We start from the raw sequence: 23,035 nt of genomic DNA, 5'->3' as shown, positions 1-23,035 counted from the left end.
GTCGTCTATGGGAAGCAGAGTGTATCTTAGAGCAGTAATGAAGCTGCTCTAACTGATCCCGGGTCTGTGCCAGTGAACAGCAACTGAACAGCCTCAGAATATGGGGAGCACAAACGTGGCTTATAATTGCCTTCCCCCAAAACCTCAAAGTAACTGAGAAACAGAGCTTCTGGAGGAGTACCTTTCACTGCTGCATCAACAGACTTCAAAGGATCCTGCTACATCAGAAGATTGAAACACTGAAACAAACATTTCTGTAATTAACAACTTCCCATCTTGTCATCTATCACTTTTATATTTAGCAGAAAATACGTCTTTGGTGCAGCTGCCAGTATCCTACACACTAAAAGCAGGATATGTCTTGATGGGAGTCAACAGACATTCATTTTCTTCTTCCTCACCCCCAAATGGACAAATGATCATCAGAAACAAGATTCAAAGGTGGCTACATGACCTCTGTCCCCGATGCCAGGTTCCAGACATGTTTACTCTGGAGTTGGAACTTTGTAATTCCACAGCATAATATTCCATTCCTTGGGTCAAATTCCTTGGAATAGCTAAAGCTCATTAGAACTGGACTTCTTTTGGGCTGCCATGCAATCTGTACATCAGCTCAGGAAAAAAGAGGTTACTCATGCTAAATGAGTACAGAGGAAATTTGCCCGAACTGGTATTTTTTTTTACATTCATAGCAAACACGAAGAACCTATATTAAGGAAGTGCAACTAAAAATAATTAAATTAATTAATACTTGACAGTGACCCTAAATTTAAAAAAAAATGACTGGAGAAAATCATTTGTCTTGTCCCTACCAGAATAAGAGTTGACCAAACCATTAAAACTGTACTGACTTTGTCCCTGTTGTGAGACCAGGTGTTTATATGAGTTGATATCAAAAGTATTCTTGGTAGAACTGTGCATGAATCCAGGACAGAAAGTAAAACTGTCCTGAGCCTTAATGTCTCAGATTTCTTATGAGCCAAATTCAACCTCACTGGCTAGCCTCCTCTTTTGATTTGTTACCTGGGTTTCATATGTGAAATACAGCTAGGGATGTCCATAATCGTGGCATTTCCATTCACCCTGGCATGTTCTGGAGTTAATGGAAGTACTTCAATAATCCCATTTTAATGATCTACCAAGAGATATTAATAGCAATTTAGAGATGACTCTCACTCATAAATCAGAGTGTCACACAGACAACCCTGGTCAGATGAGAGAGATAGAGAGCTTTTTGAAAGAAGAGATCAAATTAAAAAATAGAAAAGATAATTTATAGGATAAAAAAAAATTAAACCATCCACTTGAAAAGCTTATATTATAAATTTATTTTGTACATGAAAAGTAAATCCTGATTTGAACAATTTCATTTACATTTTAACAGCATCCTGGTCTTGGATTTTTAACCCTAATCTTTTGTCAAGCAACAATCCTAAACTAAATCCAGATCCTTTGGCAACGTTGATAACTTCTTAGAGGACAGATTTTACGATCTGTTGGGCTCCAAGCAGGTCTCAAGAAGTCAGAATGAGGGGGAATCAAGCAGTTTCTGCCTTTGGTCTTGGATTCTGGAGGGGAAGAGTGCGCTGGGCAGTGACCCCCTTTCAAAATCCAAGTGCCATGTTGTTCCTTGCTTTGGGTTTAGGTGTTTCCCTCCTCCCTACATTTCCACCTATCTTTTGGCCAATGCATAATATTGTTCACACTCCACTGCAAGCAGGAGTGGGGAAACCTTCACCCTTTTCTCAGTCTGTGCAGCAGGGGGTGGGAAAGGTGGCTCCTGGTGCATATTTGTTGCCTTAGATCAGCAGGCCCTGACCCCGTTTCGAGCCTAAGTGCACCCTATACACAGGGTGGGCTCCTCCGCTCTAGTCGGCAGCCCGGCTCTGGTGTGTCTGTCAGGAGCTCGGCTAGAGCCGGGATTGGCTGCCGCTGGTGGGTGTGCCCCAGAGGAAGGCGTGGCGCTCCGGGCCTGCGTGGGCAGCGCGCGGTGGCGTGGAGCCGGAAGCAGCACTGATGAGTTGTGTCAGGCGCTTGCCTATGTGTTTGGCAGGAGGTGGTGTGAGCCCCGCTTGGTGGCTAGGTAAGAGGAGAGTGCAGAGCGGTGCGTGCGGGGCCCGTGCTGGGGCCGTTCCCAGGCCCCCGTCCGAGATGATTTGGGGAAGGGGCACTGTCACCACTTGTGTGCTCGCAGCACTGGCCTCGGCTGTAGTTACGATCTTCTGGCTGCAGTATGATAAAGGTATAAGCCCTCTCCACCGGGTCTCTCGCCAGTAGGGAATGGGGGACCCGCAGCTCTGTGTGGGCGGCAGCTGCCGCCAGCCTAAGCGAATGGCGGAAGCTTTCTCAGCTCGCCACAGGCCAGACAGGTGTGTTGCTGGGCGTGTGTCGCTGGCTTTCTGAAAACGGCTGGATAAAGCAAACTGTCCTGTACCCAAGCAGGGTCTCTACTCATCAAACAAACTGCCTGTTGGTTTGGGTTGCCTGGAGTTGATGCTCTTTAGGGCACCCCACCCTTCGGACTCCCCTGCTGGGTTTTACAGGCGCGGCGCGGAGGAATTAGAAAGAAAAGCGTGGGTGGGTATTTTCCCAGAGCAGTGCCACGGAAAGCATTGGAAGAAGGAGCTCAGGAAGCTTCCTGCTGTGAGACACAGGGCCTTAGCTGAGAACAGCAATGAGCTGTAATTTGATTTCAGTCGTGTCTTATGTCTACAACGGTCTGTACAAATACTAGCTAATGTTTAGGCCCAACCTATGCATTGTGCCTTCATCGTTTTATATAAAACCTAGTATACGTGGAAATATGTGTAATGAATATAAACTGTTCTTTAGTCAATTGGATGGAGGCTTTCCCTTGCCATGTTCGCAATCCAGGGCTTCAACGTGACAGTGACAACGTGAAACTCACTAGCGTCCAAATAGGAGTGAGATGTAAATAGCAGGAAACGTTATATGGGGGGAGCTATACCTGAAAGCTTTATTTTTTGTAGCTGGTGTTTGGTAAGAAATTATTATTATTATTGAAGAGGTGATTCGGTTGCTCAGGGAAGGAGCTGTCTCTTAAGAAGGGGATCCACATCACATGGACCAGTTTTCAGCATAGGGGCCTCGGTGTTTGCCTAGCGCTTAACACAATAACCTCCCCAAGTGCGTCTTGACTAAAAATAATGCACCCAGGCGCAAAACTTCCACACCTGCCTTTTACCGTGATGATGATGGACAAAACTAGCGAGTTCCCCGGGAGCATGACGCACGGGGAGTGGGATGTTTGCCAGGAGCTGCAGAGAGCAGGGTTGAGGACCAGCCACCGGGGCGGGTTGGTTGTTTAAGGAACCAGCCGCAGCCTGACTCGAGCGGCAGGTGCTGTCTGTGAGTCACCGCTGCATTGCCCGGGCCTGGCCGGGCTGAGCGAGCTCGTAGCTCCGGCGCTGCGAACAGCGGCGCGTGTCCCGCTCCCAGCAGCCGCGGGCCGGCCCGGCTGAGCCCCGGCGTGCGGGGTGAGGTAGCGCGCAGTGCGCGGTGACGCCGGGCGGGGGGGTCTGGGCGCGGAGCTGCCTGCGGCGCCCTGTGTGTGTGTGTGTGTGTGTGAGGGGGGAGGGCAGCGTGCGGGGCTCCGGCCGCGGCGGGCGGGGGCGCCGTGTGATGAGCAGCGAGCGGGGCCTAGCAGCCCAGCCAGCGTCCTGCCGGGGAGCGGCCGCGCCCGGGTGACTGGTTGAGCGGGCGGCGCCCTGTGCCTGCGGCTCCATCTACGGGGGGGGGACCCAGACCGGGCGGCGGCGGCCGGAAAGTTTGTTTGTGCGGGGGGCGGCCCGGGCTGGGATGTGGGGCCCGGCGCTCGCTTCTCCGCTACTTGCCGCTGCGCCGCCGGGGCTGTAGGCGAGGCCGGGCGGGCGCTAACCCCCCCCCCCCTCCCCGGTGCGCGGCCATTGCAGCGCCGGCCGGCCGGCCGAGGATGATCACCAACACGCGGGGCTTCCTGTGGTCCGACCTGGAGACGCGGGCGCTGCTGGAGATCTGGGGCGAGGCCGACGTGCAGTCCGCGCTGGACGGGAACTTTCGGAACAGCCATGTGTACCGGGACGTGGCCTGCCGCCTGGCCGAGCTGGGCTTCGAGCGCACCCCGGAGCAGTGCCGCATCCGCATCAAGGGCCTCAAGCGCCAGTACTACCAGGCCCGGGACGGGCTGAAGAAGAACGGGCACGCCCGCAAGATCTGCAAGTACTACGACGAGATGGACCGGATCCTCAGCTGCCGGGGCGGGCCGGACAGCGCGCCCGAGCCGCTGGCCCAGCCCGCCGACAGCGCCCAGCCCGCCGCCGGGCCGCCCACGCCGGGCACCCCCCACAACAGCCGCGAGCCCGACACCGAGCTCGACGAGGACGCCGAGCTCGAGTCCCCCCACGACCACTTCACCGAGGACTCGGGCGAGTGCTCGTCCTACGCCGAGCACCCCATCAAGGTGGAGTGCCCCCCGTTCGCCATTCCCGTGCCGCCCGCCGAGGGTGAGTACCAGCAACCGGGCCGGGGAGCCCCACCCCGTATACACGCCGGTAGGGGAATCCCTCGCCCCGTATTCGCCCCCATATCATCTGTACCCCCCATACAATAGAAGTACTAGCGCCTCTAGCTAATGTGCAGAAGCGATTGGAAGCACTAGCCTCTTCCCTTCCAGACCTCTCTCTCATCCTCTTCAAGGGGAACTGGATTAAAACGCCTTTAAGTCTCTTTAACCCCTTCCCCCCACTATGGAGTCCTATCTCCTCCATTTAATTTCTCTTCTCCTCCTTTTTGCTCTTCTCCTTCCCTATCCCAGTGTTTCGTCCCTTTGACTCTTCCCAGAACCAAAACAGGAGCCGAAAGGAATTAGTTCAGGAAGCTCTTAAAAAATTACAAAGTAAATAGTTGCAATATGGGGGAGGGAGAATGGCGATTCTGCTAGTTTTAATTCGTTTATCAATAGGAAACAAATCGGAAACTAATGTAGAGATAAGATAGGAGGTGCCAAACCGTTTTGGATAAAAACAGCAGCATCCTCATAATTCCTGCTATGTTTAAACTTTGCTATAGATCGTTTTCCTATGTACTGTCATTACTTTGCCAAAAACCTAAGTGGGCCTTTTCAAGAACTCTTATTTGATTCAGTTATATAGTACAGTTGCAGGGGGTGGGAAATATAGAAAGCAAGATAAAGCCTGCCCCTTTCCCTGTTGCCCTTTGTACTCTGCTCAAATGTTTTTTAAAGTCCAATCTTATGCTGTGTGTATTTGTCTAAAACCTGAATCTGTCTTCAGAACACTCAGAAGTTAGCCAATTGGTTGACCAATCTCCTTTTTATACATAAATCTCATCAAAGTGTTGTTTACACTAACATCTTTTTTGAAATGCAAATCTAAAACGCCAGCAGGCTGAAACTCAATTCTGATTAGTGTAATTACCTGCAATACACAAATGAGGCTGCACTGTTGAATAGCCTTCACAAACCTTTTTAAAAGATCAAAAAGCCTCTTCCTATTTTTGAAGTTTAGTACTACAGCAGTTAAAAGGTGTCCCTATTTGATTTCAGGTTATGCAGATAACTTTTTGGATAAGCATGTATTCCCTATTTTAGTATTCTTAAAATCATCAGAAATAACCATGCCTAATTTTGAAACAAAATAATACCTTGATATGGCAAAATAGATCTACATTTCATAAGGGGTACAGTTTTACTATTTACTCATTCCTTTTAGTATGTCTGGAAGGTTGAATATAATTTTATCTACTTTGTTTTAGGCTTTAAACAAATCAATGCTCAAACCAGTACACAACCACTCTCTCAACCCAAAAGATCAAAAAAACGCCATGCAAATTTAACACTGGATAAAATGATGGAAAAATTCCTACAACAAAGTGTGGATACAGAAGAGAAATTTTACAAATATGAAGAGCAGCGGCTTAAAATTGAGGACAAGCGCCGTGAAGCTGAGCATGCTCGAGAACTCCAGATGTTACAAATGTTGGGACAGATGTTGGCAGGAATTTCTTCTACAGTATCACAAAGGTCACAGTCTATGCCAACTAGTCCTCCTCAGAGAGCAAATCACCGATCATATGGCGATAACTTTAATTATAATGCTATGACAGCAGCACTTTCTCCACCAATAGGTACTTCATTCTATAGCATAAATAAGATCTATTATATTTAAAAGATTTGTGCGATGGCTGGTGTTAGTATCTGAAAATAAATGTCTAGCTTTGACTTATTTTCAATATTGTGATGAGTTTTTTGTCTGTAAATTGAATTGAAATGTCTTGCCATGCTATTGTACTGATATTTAAAAAAAAAAAAAAAACTCTAACAAATTCTAAATATTGACCGAACATTATGGAAAAGTAGTCCATAAGAACTGGTCAGTTCATGTCACATTCAGATCTGTATAGAACTCAATTGTATATAATATGCAGTTGTATATAATATGTTAGGAGCTTAACCTTTACTGAAAATGATCTGGAAGCAAGAATGTGTCTTGCAGCAGAATAAAACAATAGTCTAAATAAAATTGAAAAAAGAAATATAGATCTTAACATTTTTCAGTAATAATCTTGCTGTCAAAGCTTTCATCATACTTGAAAATGTTAATTCAAAGTAATGAAAGACCTCGAAAAATAACATGTATTGGGGTTTTTAATAGTGGGTATGTCAGACATGTTTTGAACATTTACGGCTGGAATCCTGACCCTGCTGAAGTCAAAGGAAGTTTTGCCATTCACTTCAGTAGGGCCTGGATTTCACTCTAGATCAGCGGTTCTCAAACTGTGGGTTGCAACCCCATTTTAGTTGGGGTCACCAGGGCTGGCTTAGACTTGCTGAGACCCAGGGCCGAAGCTGAAGCCTGAGCTCCACCACCTGGGGCCGAAGCCTGAGGGCTCCTGCCCTGGGTGGCAGGGCTTAAGTTATAGCCCCCCTGCCTGGGGCTGAAGCCCTTGGGCTTCAGTTTTGGCCCCCCCTACATGGGACAGTGGGGCTTGGGCTTTGGCCCCCCCCATCCTGGGTTCATGTAATAATTTTTGTTGTCAGAATGGGGTCGTGGTGCAATGAAGTTTGAGAATCCCTGCTCTAGATGTTGAATTATGTGACTGTATACTTTATCTACAGGCCAAGGGTCAGATCCTCAAATTATGTAAATTATCATAGCTCAGCTGAATGCTATGGAGCTATGACAGTTTATGGCTGCTTGAGGATCTATCCTTCAAATACTTACATTTCTTTACAAAAATATCTTGAATCTTATTTTCCTCCTGAACCAATTCATTTATGAATTTATCAGGGTCTGGATTTTTCAGAATATCCTTAGAATTGGCATCTATTCAAAGTTATTTTGTTGTTTTTTTCCCCCCCTTTACAAAAGGTGTGTGGACTAGAGTCTAATCAAGTATGCAGTGCATAGTAACACAGACTTTTTTCAAGATTTGTGTCATTTATATTGATGATCTCTCTGTATGTTCACATAGAAAGAATGGACCATAACAGTAATCGCATACCAATTGTTTTGTCAACGTTGACAGCAAAGCCTATATGGCTTATGATGTTTGTAGCCCATCAGGTTGGAATTAAAAGTTGTTTTATTTTACTTTTGTTTTTAAAATCATATGTGGGTTCAGTATTCAATGGATGGGTAGTCTTAAAAAAATAATAGAGCTAAGCAGAATTAGAAATAAAACTCTGTAAGCCAGTTTCTGGCTCGGGACAGGCTATCAGAACTTACATTTATTTGGTTATTTAAATATCCAAACTATAAGGGCCAGTCCTATGTTTCTCTGACCTCCAAACTTCTCTTTAAATTTAGTGGAGTCTTGAATGAACGTTCGGGCCTGTTATGGTTTAAGTTAACATACTTTCTTATTCTATTGAATGGATATCTGGTCTATAGTATTACTTTATGATGTCATAATAGTTTATCCAAGTGTTTGAGCAATATTTTAATATTTAAATTAGAACCTGTATGTATACTACAGTTTTTCTCACAAATAGTGGTTTCACTTTTCAGTCTAACTTAGAAAACAGATACAGAAAACTACTTAAGCTCCTAAATCTTGAACACAGTACACAGGGCCATCCTTACCCATACGCAAAGTATGCAGCTGCGTAGGGCACCATGAAATTTGGGGCACCAAATTTCCTGGTGCCCTGCGCAGCTGCTGCTGCTTCAGCCCCTGCTCTGGCTCTTCCCCAGGGCCCCTTCCCTTGCCCCAGTCCCGCCCCCTCTCTCCTGAGGGTTCCAGAAGCGGTTGGGCCTGCACTCACCGGTAAGTAGAGCGACCCGGCCCCAGACTACTCTGCTCCCCTGGCTCCCTGCCGCGCCGCCGGCAAGTGCTGGGGGGCAGTTCCCCCCCCCTCCTCCCAAGCCTGGGAGCCAGGGGAGCAGAGCAGGCTGGGGATGGGGGCTGGCCACTTCCTGGGGCCAGCTCCCCGTGGAGGCCTGGGGTGGGGCCCCACACAGCCCCCCCGCTCCCTCCCACGGAGGCCTGGGGCCCCACACAGCCCCACCCCGTGAGGGGGGGGCGGCTGCGTAGGGCACCAAAATAGCTAGGGATGGCCCTGACCGTACATATTTAGCCTTAATATTTATTACTTCTAAAATGCATTCACTTTTAATCTGAAAGACATTCTATTAACTGTGAAAACCTGAAGCCGGGTTTTCATACTACATTTGATGATGCAGATGTATAGTTGTAATTTTATACTGTAGCAAGAGAAACTCAGAATTGACTTCCAATCATGAGGTTTTTTTTACAGTTTATAATAAAATATGCTTTAAAAGTAATTATTTAAGGCAACATATATGTTAATGACTTAGGACCTTACTTATTTGTATCTAAAGTTGAAGTGAAATCTTTAGGCAGAAGTAAAATCCAGTCTAGAGTTCCTTTTTTTTTCATGTTTTCTACTGTTTTCCCCTCATTATAGAGTCTCTGTTCTAGAAAAACAAGGAAACTGAAGGTTTTTTAAGCAGCCATGGCCCTGTAAGTAGGTTGTGAGGTGTATGGGATGCATATTTCTTGTAGATTTTATGATAGTTTGTAAAATGTGGAGTAATTTTAAGAGGGAAATATTGCCCTATTTCCAGAGCAGAGATGAGTTTTGTTATGTTCTGCATTGTGACAATGATATTTTGGCCATGCTCCAAAAAGGTTAGTTTTTGATCCCAATGGGAGTGGAATGCCTGTATTGTAGAAAGATTTTCAAAACAAGAGATCAGCCAGGAATATTTATCATTATTGAACACTATAAAGTGATTTTTGCTACAGTTTAGCTAGTCTGGTTTAACGTTAGATTCTGTAAAGGTTGGAGAAAAGGGTTTTCTGCTGACATTGCACAGAGCCGGTATTTTCTTGTTTGTTACCAGAATATTTTCGGAGTTGTGTCCTAACTTTCTTCAAACATCTTTTTTTCTACTTGTGGTGTTGGTATGGCAAGGACAATTACTGAGTACAAGACTGAATAGTTTTATTAAAAGTAAAATTGGAGAGTTTGGGTTTTTTAATCATTCTGTACGACTATGTAACACCTCTATTATAGAAATTGAGTACACCAATACTTCTGAATGTTTCAAAATTCACTGAGGTTTCTATCAATTTAAAAAGAAACATTTCTGAAGTAATTTTTTAATGTCTTTATCTTTTTCAGTTATCGAGAGAGCCTTTTCACTACACAAAACACATTCTATAAAGGACATGGAGAATATTTTTCAATTGGTGCGCAATGTTATTCCTCCTCTAACAGCAAAGAAGCATAAAGGTCAAGATGGACGGATAGGCATCGTGGGAGGATGTCAAGAGTAAGTTAAACAGAAATATATATGCTGTTGTTGATTAGGGATCTCAAGTACATGTTTTACTACTTTTAAAAAGCATTTAAATTGAAAATACTGTTTTTAAGGGATTGTGAACCCCATGTTTTCAAAGGTGCCTTTGCTTAGTCCATCATTAGAATCAGAATACATGTCCCCTTATGTCAGTGATGCAAGACTTAAGGGTTGGCAATTTCCTGCCGGGAAAACTAGTTTAGGACAGGGCTGGTAAATACCAGTTTAAACTGGGAAACTGGAAGAATAAAATTATTAGAACATGCTAATGAAAATTACTGGCAAATATCGAGCAATTTGATGATGATTTTGCAGTAACATGGTCCCTTTTAATTTCAGTTAAAATAAAACAAAAAAGACCCTCCACCTAAACTGTATGCTAGTGCCTAAGCTACCTCAAACAGAAACTGAAACTTCTGAATCTGGGACTACCCCTTCTTTGCTATAGCAATGAAAATTACATGTTTGTTAAGCAAACAGCGAAGGGGTAGTCCCAGATTTAGAAGTTTCATTTTCTGTTTGAGGTAAATTGCCAAACTAACTGTTTAGTCCAGTACTCTGTCTCTTGATTTGGCTAGCTGGAGTACAATTGCTGCAACTGAATTCCCGTGTACAGTGACTCAAGTCAAAGTATTTCAGTATGAGCAAAGGTGGAAGACCACTTGACCCAGTTCATGGCTATTTTGAGAAAGTTCATGGTGGCATCAAAGAGAGTCTTAAAGGCAGAAATTGCAAAGAAAAAGTGAATGGGAAGGCAGATCATATGAGGAAACATTTTGCAAAATGCTGTGGAAAGAAGACAGACACCAGACCCCCTTTGGCTAAATGCATGGATCAGCATTCACACTGCACTCCCTGTCAGTATCTGGCCCAACTCGGGGAAGCTAATGATCCAACTAGTGGACCAAATTTGGTGTTGAATCCTGGTCACGTGCCACCTGAGGCATGTTGCGCATACACTATGTAGTAGAATTGGAATCAAACCCTGAGGATGAGTACTGATAATACCTACATTGCAATTGCCAACTACATCAAAAAACAGCTAGATCCAGGTCGGCTAAAGAAAACAAGGAGTAAGTATCATGGGTTTTTGACCCACAAATGGATATTTTTATAACAAAAACAACTCCAAAACTGAAACAAAAGTTAGACTTGAAAATTGCAGAATATTTTATGGCTATAATATTCCTTTCTCTTTTATTCAACATCCAACTTTTCAAGCAATGATTAGATGCCTAAGGCCAAGCTGCAAAGCATCCAGTCGAAAGCAGGTAGCAGGTGAACTGTTAAACACAAATACTGATGGCTTGAGGATAGTAGCATGCAATAAATTATATGGAAAAGCAGATGGTTGGAGTAATGTGTAGTGACTCAGTGATAGCTAACTGTATGCACACTGGGAAAATTGTGGTTTATGTATCAGTGGTTGTGAGGTAGGCACCTCTGTATTCACACCCTTCACACCACTGCAATGATTTTTGTACAGCGTATGCCTTGTGAGGTATAATTTGAAAACAAATAACATGCTGGCCAATAATATCATTGTACAATATATGTAACAAGGCTGTGTGTGAAACTATGGAGACTCACTAATATTATGCTTTAAAGTCTGTGACTAAAAGGTGTTTAAACGTGGCATGTCAGGGGGAGTTGATAAACAGGTTTTCCTCAGACAAGAAAAGACGCCAACACCTCAGAACAGGTGTGACCAAATTCAGTGAGCTATTCATTTGTATGGGAAGTTGCCGCAGGAAGAGATAATGTGCATAGTAGCAACAGCCAGTGGGGGAGGAACCAGCTTGGAGACTTATCCTCCAAACCTCATGGCTCCTTTATTCGACATGAACTTTACCCGACGGTACCCTTCAGAAGAATATGTTTCAAAGGTTCACTGAACTATAAAGAGAGGGGGAGTGAGCCCCTAAGGGATTCTTTGCCTTAAGGAGACAAAGAAACAAAGCAATTTGATCTCTGTGATGTCCTGACCAGGCCATTTAGTTAAAAGGTGGAAAGAAGACTGGATCAGAGGAAAATCATATTTAACAAAGACTATCTTACTAGATTTAAGTTTTACATTTTTAGATGCATGTTTTCACTTTTGTTACCATTTCTGACTTCATCTCTTGAATGCACTTAAAATCTCTGTATTTTTGGTTAAATAAACTTGTTTTACTTTTATTCTAAATCAGCCTACTGCTACGTTTGACTTAAATTCATTATTAATTCCAGTAAAGCAACAGGCTGCTGTGCTCTTATGTCTTTAAAGGAGCAGCAGACCGTATTACTTCTCTGAATGTTCCAGGACAGGGCTGGACATTTTCAGGGTAGATGGTTTTGGGGAAATTTGGGATTGGGGGTGTATTGGGGTCACTTGGCTAATAAAAACAAAGGCTGGTGGAGACCAGAGTTTGACTGTAGTGTAGCAAGCAGGCTGCTGGAATCAGAGCTGCTGAACCAGGGCTGCTTAACATAGTCATTCAGTGCATGCTTGTCCACTGGTTGGGAGCGGACAGACAGGGAGCTACAGCAGCAGAGCATTTTAAGGCATTCAGACTTACAGGGCAAGTAGTGACACAACCTCTCACTGGTCTGGGTTAAATCTCAAAATGTGGCAGAGGTTGAGACTGGAAGCAATAAGACTGGAAAGTACTGTGGTACCCTGGCAAGAGAAGCCAAGACATTAGTAAATGAATTGTATGTTTGTGGTGTTAAGAGCTACCTCACAGACAGTGGGGGAAAAAGATGTAAAGAATGAGAAGTGATTTGGAAAAAATGACACTTTAGTTACATATGGACTTGCCTTACATTGGCTAAATCTACTTGGACAAGACCTTGTACCAAGTGCTTTGATAAAACATGTAGTAGAGTTACAAAAATATTTGTGAATACTGGAGCCTGTTCAAAAAAATGCCAAGGATCTGTAGAATCCCAAATCCCTGGTGAAACACAATGGAACAGTCAAATAACATATCTGGAAACATAAACTAAAAATTGGCGCTGTTATCTCAAGATTGTGAGTGATCATGAGGCAGAATTTGAAGATAGAGTGGTCAGTATAACTAATTATCAAGGGATTTACCAAGAAGCATAAGAATTTGATCAGTCAATGGAAACCAGTTGCTGTGGCATTTGACACATTCCAAAGGGGTGCATTAACATTTGCAGTTGTATGCAAAGTATGGTTGGATCTACTGAAGATTTTGCAGCGCGCAAAGCAACAGCACAAAAGAGATTTCATGAAGCAATTACTCCTGTACGCGTGTTGGCCAACCTGGTTTGGTCTTCATCTAAAATAAGCAGGAAAGAAATTGTCAACTAAACAAGAAGAAATTGCCATGTCGTGGTTGCTCAGTAAAAATCCTTACTTTCTGCCATATTCACTTGCATTTAAAGTAGAAACTCCATATCCAAAATCAGAATTTTCATCTGCTATGAAGGAAAAAGTTTCCTCTGTAGCATGGTGGAAAAACCTGAAGAGTAATGATATTGCATCTGACTTCATAGAACTGGTAGTGCAATTGCATCAGTGTTCAGCAAGCATAGAACAAATCTTTTCAAACTTCAGATACATCGGTTCAAAATTGAGGCTCAGTTTGTACACTTCATCAAAGTTGGGCTTGTGCTACAGAATGCTGTACGGCCAGATGGACCTGGAGTGGTGGTCTACAACTCTGCATGCTTCTGATTGCTTAATGCTTCAAGCCTACAGCTCTGCATTATTGTCACTTTCACAGAATCAACTGTTTTTGCTTTTTGTTTATGTAATATGGAAAAATGGAACAGGTCCTGACTGACATGTATAACTTCCTTGAGAAATTACCAAACAAAATGTGTAGACATTCCCATGTTCAATGCTATGATTACATATATTAGAATTACACCCACTTCAGTTTTACTTTTTTTGCCAAACTTAAGCTAATAGATTCAGAAATTAATTTATGTAACCACAATTTGAATGTAGCTAAAACTGAGTGTAAGGTGATATGCATTAATGAAATAGTTTTTATCATAGTCACCGTTTAAGGCACTTTCTAACTAGCTTTTCCTGTGGTAGTAAAAACCATCTCTGGTAAATGTCATGCCATCCCTGTTTTGGCTATACATGCAGTTGAAGGTTGGTCATTTGAGTTCCATTCCCCTCTACCTTCTCTCTTCTTTCCACCCTAATCTCTTACTTTAAATTACCTTCTACATTGTGTGAAAGGAGCTTATGGGAGAAGCATTGCGAATAAAGTAACAAGGTGAAACATCTGCTGTAGACTGATCATAGTTGTGATGTCCTTATACAATTCCTGATTTACACTAGCCTTATGAACTACATCTTGGCTACCTGGTCATGGTCCTTGGTTTGGATTCAAGCTGCCTTTTGAGCCTCTTATTATGCACCTTCTCAACACTTATCATGTGGCATATTTTTGCTAATAGTATCCTGATTTGAACTCTGGGGAACAGGAGACAGTGTAGGTCAATTGAGGAGGGCACTGGACTGGAAGTTATAAGACCTAGGCTCTATTCCCGGTTACGGACCACGTGTCTTGAACCCTGGTCTTGAGGAGCTAGTAAGTTCCAACCTGTCACCCAGTGACCTAACAGTTGTTGGAATAGAAGCTGAACTCTGACAGAGGAGTCCAGTCCTGGGATCTGACTGACAGAATGGTGGCGGGCCTGATTGGTTCCGAGCCTCCATTTAAACCAAGCACAGAGACAGGAAGTTGTCCCTGCAGCTGGGTTCCCCGTATTTAGGACTGCTTCCCCTGCAGTATCTGATCCTGCTGCTGATCTGGTAACCTGACCCTTTCTGACACCTGACACTCAGTTTTGCTCTCTGGCCTGTCTTGAACTCTGACCTGCTCTGATCCCTAGGCAAGACTGCTGATTGTCCCAGTCATGACACTCATTGTGATACTTTGGGTGAGTCATTTCACCTTATTGTGCCTCAGTTTAGAGATGGCCAAAATGGAGATATTACCTCTTGTGAAGTGCTTGGAAATCTGCAGATTAAAAATACCACATAAAGAGCTAAATACACTATTTTGTTACAGTTAGGATTTCCCTATTGGATTACCCTTGTCTCTCTCATTCACTTTTTGATTGGTCTACTACAGCCCAAATTTGACCTGCCAAGCCATGTTCCAAGGTACTATCTCTTATACTTGAGCTTTTTCTGAGTCTCTTTTCTGAATGGATTGAGTCTGTCTCTCTCTCTCTCGTGCTTATGTGAATACTTTGAGATGACTCTTATTTTAGATTTTATTTGTGATGTAATCCATGTAAATATTACACAAGTGAGAGTGAATGAATAGGGTGAAATCTCTGCCTTATTGAAGTCACTTGGAGTTTTGCTATTGACTTCAGTGGGGCCAGGATTTCACCCATCCTTTATAAATAAGAACTACTTGAGTTTATTTAACTTGCTCTTGAATTCGATTCTTCATTGTAGCAGGGTGAGCAACTGCTAACTTTATCTTGTGATACAATTGTGTGTGTCTGTTTCCTAACCTAGAAAATGTTTCATTTGTAGGTACACTGGGGCACCATATTTTGCTGCAATTTCAGCTCTAAAAGTGGTATGTGTTTTCCTGCCTTCATATGTAATGTATTTTTAATAACATAAAGGGATTGTTTAGTGTCATATGTAAAAGGCTTGCATTGTACTGTGGGATTTTAGTTCTTCTAGAAATGTAACCTTTTTTTTCTTTTTAATAATTTCTGAGTTCTAGAAGGTTCATATTCTTCTTAGTCATAGAAGTTATCAGATTTGTAGAAGTCATTCATTATTTTTTTTTTTTAGTAATCTAAGTTTATTATTATTTAATTTAGGCAAGACCAAAAATAATTTAACCTGGGCTCTTTTGTGTTTTAAAGTTGGACAGAGATGACTACTCAGTATCCAACAAGATACTATGGCCATAATACAGCCATTTGATATGTGCAGGCAGTCTTACTGAACCTTACTGAATTCAGTAGGCCTATGCACAGGCATAACATTTCACCTTAACAGAACAAACTTCAGGATCAGGAACTTAAATTGCTCAGGGCTTGGAAAATATTAAATTATAGTAATACACCAGAGGAGCCATTAGTTGGTTACTGCCTTCCTTTATGTGTTTGTATCTTTTAAGTTTGGTATTTCTTTCTACATCCGAAGTATTGGAAACTTCTTGTCCCTGGCTATCTAACCTACGTGTATATTATTTTTGCTTTTTCTTATTAGAGGTAAAAGAAGCTTAGGGTCAAACTCAGAAATGCATGCAATTCAACTGTAATAAATGAAATTGTGCCAGTTTATCTCTAGTCCAGATTTGGCTCATTGGATCAAAAACCTTGGGACTGGAAAAGAACTCATGGGTAATCTTGTTTATCCTGCATGAATATAGCACAACACCGATTTTTGTTTGTTTTGTAACACAGCTCCTACTTACTTGGCTGTGTCCTTGTTGTCTTTCCTTACTGTGGGCCTAGGCCTATCATTCTTGCTCATGCATGAATGGAGAGGATTACTCCTGTGATAAAGGGTTTCAAGCTCTGGCCCTAAACTTTCACTGTTTTTGCCATAATCTTGTTCAGTAAGCAAGTATTTCTGTAAGTTTGCAATTTAGCCTGGAAGTTAGATTTAAGAAATAAAGTAATTTCTCTCCAAACTATTGAATGGCATGCTAGTCAAGATGGAACAAACAGGTACCAAGTTTGCTTTATTTAACAAGCAGTAGGAATTCATAGTTATTCAGTGAATAACTATTGGAATAATTGTTTACACACTACTAAGATTACAAATTGTAATTCTGCAAATTTTCTTTCTTAGGGTGCAGACTTATCCCACGTATTTTGTACCAAAGATGCAGCAGCTGTAATAAAGTCATATAGTCCAGAACTGATTGTTCATCCAGTGCTGTAAGTGACTTTTTTTTCTTTAAATGATCAAGTCAAGACTACTAGATTGAACATTTCAGTGTGACAGTTCATTGGTTTACATTATTTCTCTTCCTGAATCACAGGACCGGTGAATCAGAGGTTAAAAATGTGATTATGTATTACGTGTTTTCATTTAAGAGCATGTGGAGTTTCTGACCTGTTAGAACCACCGTGTGTGTGTGTGTGTGTGTTTCTGTCAAAGCACAAATTAAAAAAAAAAGCAAAGATTATTCTTTCAGCTTGCTTGCTGATGTTTGTAATTCTAATGCATTAAATGAGAGCAGTCACAAAATCCAGAACTGAGTATGGAACAAGTCAGCATTTTAGAATCTCTTTTTAAAAGCCAAAATAAAACACTCACATCCCAAATTTCTTCCTTCTTGGTTCTGAATCAGTTTTACTTTCTCACCACTGTGGACATAACACTATTCATGCTAAATTACTGCATGAGAAACTGATTTTAATTTGTTATGATTTTTATGATTCTTCTTGAATGTTTCACCTTGTAGATAACAAATCTAGCCATTACAGGGTTAACTAGATGCCATATAAAATATCAAGGGCTGCTTATATCAATTTGTGAGGGGTTAGTTTGTTTGTTTCAATTATTGGCTGGAGTGTGTCGCTAACGGGATATCTTACAGGAGACATTGTTTGGGTTGGGTTTTGCAAATGGTTGGGAATGAGTGTACCAAATAAGAATCAAGCTCTAGAGCCCTGTAGGCAAGGCCTACGGTAAGCCTGCAGTACAAATTGCACTGCACTGGTGTAAATCATGTCTACACACACTGGAGCCTTATCGAAACTAGAAAAAACAGTGCTTTTAAAAACAAGAGTCAAAACATTTGATAAATGCTACTGTAGACAGGATTTAATACTTTTAAAAACATGTTAGCACCTTTTTTAAAGTGATCAACTCCAAAGGGAAGCCTGGGATTGACAGCTACCAGTTAGCACATTTTAGAGATGTTAAACCTTTTCTATGTGAAAATTTGCATTTAAAAATATGTTTAAAACAAGTACGCAATCAGGTTTTTTGGGGGATGGGGGCTTGTTGTTTTTTGTTGTTGTGTTTTTGTTTTGTAAAAGCACACCTTTTTGTTTTCCTGGTGTAGACAAGGTAGAGTTGTTTGCATTGCCCTGGTGCAACCACACTAATGTCTATAATCCAGTGACTAGTTCCTCAGCTTGTATAAATTGCCACAGCTCCATTGAAGTCAGTGGCGCTATGACAGTTGGGCTAACCAATATGATTTTACATGGGAGGAGTTAATACACAGTACTGTTGACTAGTTTGGTGGTAATGGAAAAGTATCGTAGGAAAAAAATGAGACAATATCGTCAGAAAGGAGAGAACCATGAGCAAACAAGAGATTGCTGGATCTCATCTCTCTAAATCTCTATTTGTGGAATTTCTACGGATTCTTTTTTCCACACAGATTTTAGTTCAGCGTCTTCTGTAGAATAAAATTGTCAGTTTAAAAAAAAATGTTGCCCCTCTGGTTGCAAAGAGAAGCTTTTGACGCTAATCTGATGCGCTATCCTATTCATTCTGTAAAATAGACAAATGGGATGTGTGTGTGTGTGTGCGCGCCGTTTGCCCTTGCCCCATTCATCCAAATAGAACATTAGGTCTGAAGCCTCATCACTGTTTAAGTGTCAATATTGTTAATTTTTACACTTCACACTGACTTTGCAGAAACAGTCAGCTAATATACTTATTCAGTATGGTTGGATGTTGCTGGGAACATTATTTAAAATTGAATAAAATTTAAGATTTAAAAATGCAAACAACAATGTTCAGGTTTGGTTTTCTAAAAATTTTTTTACCTCCCCATAAGACTTCTTGCCCATTCTTCTGTCTCCAAATGTGAGATAATGGTTAAGGCTACGTTTTAGTCACAGGTATTTTAATAAAAGTCATAGACAATAAACAACAAGTCACAGCCCTGTGACCTGTCCATGACTTTTACTAAAAATACCTGTGACTAAATCTTACCTGCTGGGAGGGGAACGCGCCTGAGGATTTGCTGCTCCTGGGCAGCGCCGGGACCAGCTGCCTGGGGCTGCCAGAGTAGCGTCTGGCTCCGGGGCGTCCCCAGCTGCTGGGATGGCCCTGGGGTCAGCCACACCTGCTGCTGCAAAATTCACAGAGCCTGCACCCTTGAGCCCCTCCCATGCTCCATCCCCATGCCCCAGCCTTGATCCCCCTCCTGTGACCTCCGTGAATGATTTTCAGCCTTAATAATGGTTTTTCCTCATAAACACGGGCACTGTACATTTTTGCGGGTTCCCAAATTCTTGATTGAATGTTTTAAATCCAGTTTTGTCTGCATCAAACAGACTGCCCACGTTCACTTTTAAAGCCATTCAAGACTTAGTTGCATCTTTTACATATCCTCTCTTATGTGGTGTTGAGCAGTCACCCCTGCTTCTGCTCTTCCAGCAACGGCAAAGCCCGTCAGTCCGTTTTTTCTCAACTATGCAAGGGATGTTTATCTCCCATGCTGCCCTTTATGAACGGGAGGAGCTCCCTGTAAAAGTTTGCAGAGCTATTGCATTGTCCTCCTTTGTACACCTCTTTAAAGGTCACCTTTGCTGTGATAGCTGCACAATGCATGAAAGTGGCTAGGCAGCTGATGTTCTGTGATCCTGCTTGTTATGCCAGTCATTATCAGGGCCTTGTGTATTCTGTGATTCTGTGTCACTGATTTTTATTTTGCAGAATTTGACTTTTTGCCAAACTGCTGAACAATGCCCCATTTTACTGCAGTCAGGAGTCTGACATCTTGTTCTCTCTGCTCTGCTGTGACCTGACTGCAGCTTCCGCTTTTAGTACTGCTTTCACCTCAAGAGGGAGTGCATTACAATAAGTAGCACATTTTCCTGCCCTGCTCTTCATAAAAGTGGGAGCTGGAACATGAGACACACAAGCTCTCTGGGCTCATCAGGATGGCCTTTGCCTGTCTTTTGAGGGTGTGGGTCAGAGGAGGAATGTGACAGCCAGAGGCTGAGCTGATGAGCCTTGAGAGCCAGCCAGGCAGACAGCCTTTTGCCCAGGATACAAAATGTGATGGGGTGGGGGTCTGAACAAAGTTTAGAGGGGGAGGGTTGCCAGGGCCAACCTGTGGAGCTGCAGGCATCCGTCCCTTGTGAGCTGCAAAGGATGCAGGGTTCAATTAGAGTCATTTGCAGTCCTAGGTGTACCACAACACCTACTTTCATACCATTGCCCCACATGCCACTTGGACGGATGGTGGTGCCTGCTCCCCTCCCAGTGAGGCAAGGGTAGCAGCATGAGGCCTGGGAAGGATAGAGCTTTACCTAGCTGCCACATACTCCTTTTCCCCCACTGCATCCCCAGGAGTTGGGTAATAGTAGCTGTCTCTATAGGGAACCTAAACATTCAGCCTTATCGGGAGTAATTTTCTCCTTTATTCAGGGATTCCATAAAATATACTGCTGCACCTTCTGAGAGGATTTGGCAAGGTAATGCAAAAAATCAACAAGGTAACCTAATTAACATGGCTATTGAATTGAATAGCACATGCTGCAAAACTTGAGCCCATAGTGCAGCGAAGTACACAGGGCCCTGATCACAATCTCCCTCTTCAGCCCCCTATCTCTCATCATATTCATCTTTTATGTCATCACATACTTACACTGTAAATTCTTGGGGTGGCCACTGTGTTGTCATTATAGGCATGTACAGTGTCTAGCACAGGGGTGGGCAAACTACAGCACACAGGCCACATCCGGCCTGCCAGCCGATTTAATCTGGTCCTCGAGCTCCCCCTGGGGAGCGGGATCTGGGGCTTGCTCCGCTCCCGTGCTCCAGCCGGGGAGCAGGGTCGGGGGCTGCTCCATGCTTGTGTGCCACAGCTCTGTGCAGCTTCTGGAAAGTAGTGACATGTCCCCCTCTTCCTCCCCCCGCCCCCCGGCCTGGCTCCTATGCGTAGAGGAGCTGCTTGAGGTAAGTGCTGCCTGCACCCCTGAGCCCCTCCCACGCCCCAACCCCCTGCCCCAGCCCTGATTTCCCCCTCCCGCCCTCCGAACCTCTCGGTCCCAGTCTGGAGCACCCTCCTGCACCCCTCATCCTCAGCTCCACCCCAGAGCCCGCACCTTCAGCTGGAGCCCTCGGCCTCCCTCTTCCCCTCCCCCCCCCCCAAACCAAATCCTGCCCCAGCCCAGCGCCCCCTCCTGCACTGTGAACTCCTCATTTCTGGCCCCCCTGAGAGCCCGCAGTCCTAGCCAGGGCCCTCACCCCCTCCTGTATCCCAACCCCAATTTCGTGAGCATTCATGGTCCACCATACAATTTCCATACCCAGATGTGCCAAAAGTTTGCCCACCCCTGGTCTAGCATGTTGAGGTCTTTATTGGAGCCTCTAAGTGTTATTGCAGTATAGATGATAAATGTCCCAGTTCCAGCTTGCTGACATGGCCAGCCAACAGGGGTGCGCGCGGGGGGCAGCACAGGTTCCTCCCCAATCAGCAGGAGCACAAAACTCCTCTGGTGCCAGAGAGGGGAGAGTGAGCTCCTCTGGCCCTGGGGCCACAGGAGGAGGGGGAGAAGAGCCAGCTCCACCCCGGGGCTGTGGCAGGGAGAGGCAGTTCCTCTGGCACTGGGGGATGGGGAGGGGAAAGGTAGCTCCGCGACTGCTGGGGGGTGGGAGGGGAGAAGCAGCTCCGCTTGGCTGCTGGGGGGGTGGGGGGGGGGAGGCAGGTCCTCCAGCTGCAGGGGTTACACAAAGTGCCCCTCCAAAAGCAGCCAAATGTTTTTCTGTTCACGCCCCTGCCAGCCAACCTCCTTCTCTTTCCAGTCTTACAAGTAGCTGAGTTCCTAGCAGCTTTTGGGCCACAGTGATGTACACTGCATATAGGCCCGCTCAACCAAATTTATGTGCTGTGAATGCTCGAAAACCGTGGTATGTGATATGTGCACTTTGGGATTTGGAACTTCCTGGACTCTGTTTCAAACTCTGCTCAATAGAGAGGCAAGTGGTGCATCTTGGCCCTCAATACCTCATTAAGGACTCCATTCAATACCCATTGAAATCAACAGCAAAACTTTAGGGGCAGAATCTGGCCCCTAAATGTCAGCTGGCCTTATGAGAAGAGAGAATGTTGCAAGGTTAGGCAAGAAGTCTGGCAGATACAGCAAAAATTCCTACATACTTAACCATCACCACACCCTGGAAAAAGGCCCACCTGATTAACCCCAAATGTAACCTACCTTTGCTTTGAGTGAGACTCTGGACTGGGGCCAACCACCCTGAAAGAACAAGGGTGCTACTACAGGGGTGATTTCAGAGCAATTTGAGTGCTCCCTTTTCCACAAAGCCTTGCCTCACTCATCTGCAGTTGTACTCTGAGCCCTTGCCAACCTGGGGAACTAAGACTGGCTCAGGGACTAGGACTGTGCACTACCCACAGACCAGAAGCTTAGACCACAGATCTTGTATGTAAATCAAGACTTTAGGAAAAAGTTCGCACAATTAGGGTAAAAGTGATTTGTTATAATATGGCCAGTAGCAAAATATAATTCTTGTAAAGAAGGTTCCATGAATTAGTGGGGTTTGTAAAAGTTTTGCAGCAGTTATCTTTAACGTTTTTAAATGTCTTGTGTCTGTCTTTACAATGGCAATGCTATAGTTAAGGTTGCATCAAGTCCATTAATGGCAATTAGCCAAGATGGTGAGGGACACAACCCCATGCTATGGATGTCCCTAAATCTTTGACTTCCGGAATCAGGGACTGAACAATGTGGGATGGATCACTTGATAATTGCTCTCTTCTGTTCATTCCCTCTGAAGCAGCTGGTACTAGCCACTGCTGGAATACAGGGTATTGAGCTAGATGGGCCATTGGTCTGACCCAGTGCGGTCATTCTTATGTTCTTACATGACAGCTATTTGTGCTAGCAACAATACATGTTTTTTTTATTGGGGGGGGAGGGGATTGTAACTACTGTACCCCACTTTAAAAGTACACCTCTACCCTGATATAACGCTGTCCTCAGAAGCTAAAAAAATCTTACCTTGTTATAGGTGAAACCGCGTTATATCGAACTTGCTTTGATCCACCGGAGTGCGCAGCCCCCCCCCTCCCCCCGGAGCACTGCTTTACCGCGTTCTATTCGTGTATTAATGTTATATTGGGTTGTGTTATATCGGGATGGAGGTGTACAAGAAAATTATAGGTAGTGTAAAATTTATGAAGTTGAAATTGTCAGCCCACCAGTGCTTGGAATTTGTAATGACTGCAGCTGGTCAGGGC

The 23,035-nt window shown here is 43.9% G+C and overlaps 1 protein-coding gene across 22 annotated transcripts in view; it reads left to right on the top strand.

Annotated features, from left to right (window-relative positions):
- The first annotated feature begins 1,924 nt into the window (after positions 1-1,924).
- Positions 1,925-23,035, top strand: part of NAXD (NAD(P)HX dehydratase) — an 88,854-nt gene continuing 67,743 nt past the window's right edge. For 3 of the 22 annotated variants that reach the window (XR_010600482.1, XM_024103927.2, XM_065592022.1), the window contains exons 1-6: positions 2,090-2,242; positions 3,933-4,550; positions 5,773-6,144; positions 9,668-9,818; positions 15,367-15,412; positions 16,648-16,736. Coding sequence is in view for 21 of the 22 variants with exons in the window: in XM_024103927.2 (XP_023959695.2) it covers positions 2,152-2,242; positions 3,933-4,550; positions 5,773-6,144; positions 9,668-9,818; positions 15,367-15,412; positions 16,648-16,736 (1,367 nt within the window). In the remaining variant the exon portion in view is untranslated. Of the gene's footprint in view, positions 2,243-3,049; positions 3,498-3,552; positions 4,551-5,772; positions 6,145-8,952; positions 9,004-9,667; positions 9,819-15,366; positions 15,413-16,647; positions 16,737-23,035 lie in introns of those variants that run through there. The other 19 variants (XM_024103928.2, XM_005302979.3, XM_065592045.1 and 16 more) reach the window with 17 other exon arrangements.

This window comes from Chrysemys picta, chromosome 1 (assembly GCF_011386835.1).
Source record: "Chrysemys picta bellii isolate R12L10 chromosome 1, ASM1138683v2, whole genome shotgun sequence".
Lineage (NCBI taxonomy): Eukaryota > Metazoa > Chordata > Testudines > Emydidae > Chrysemys > Chrysemys picta.
Note: the sequence above shows the minus strand (reverse complement) of the source record. Positions and strands in the feature narration are given on the sequence as shown.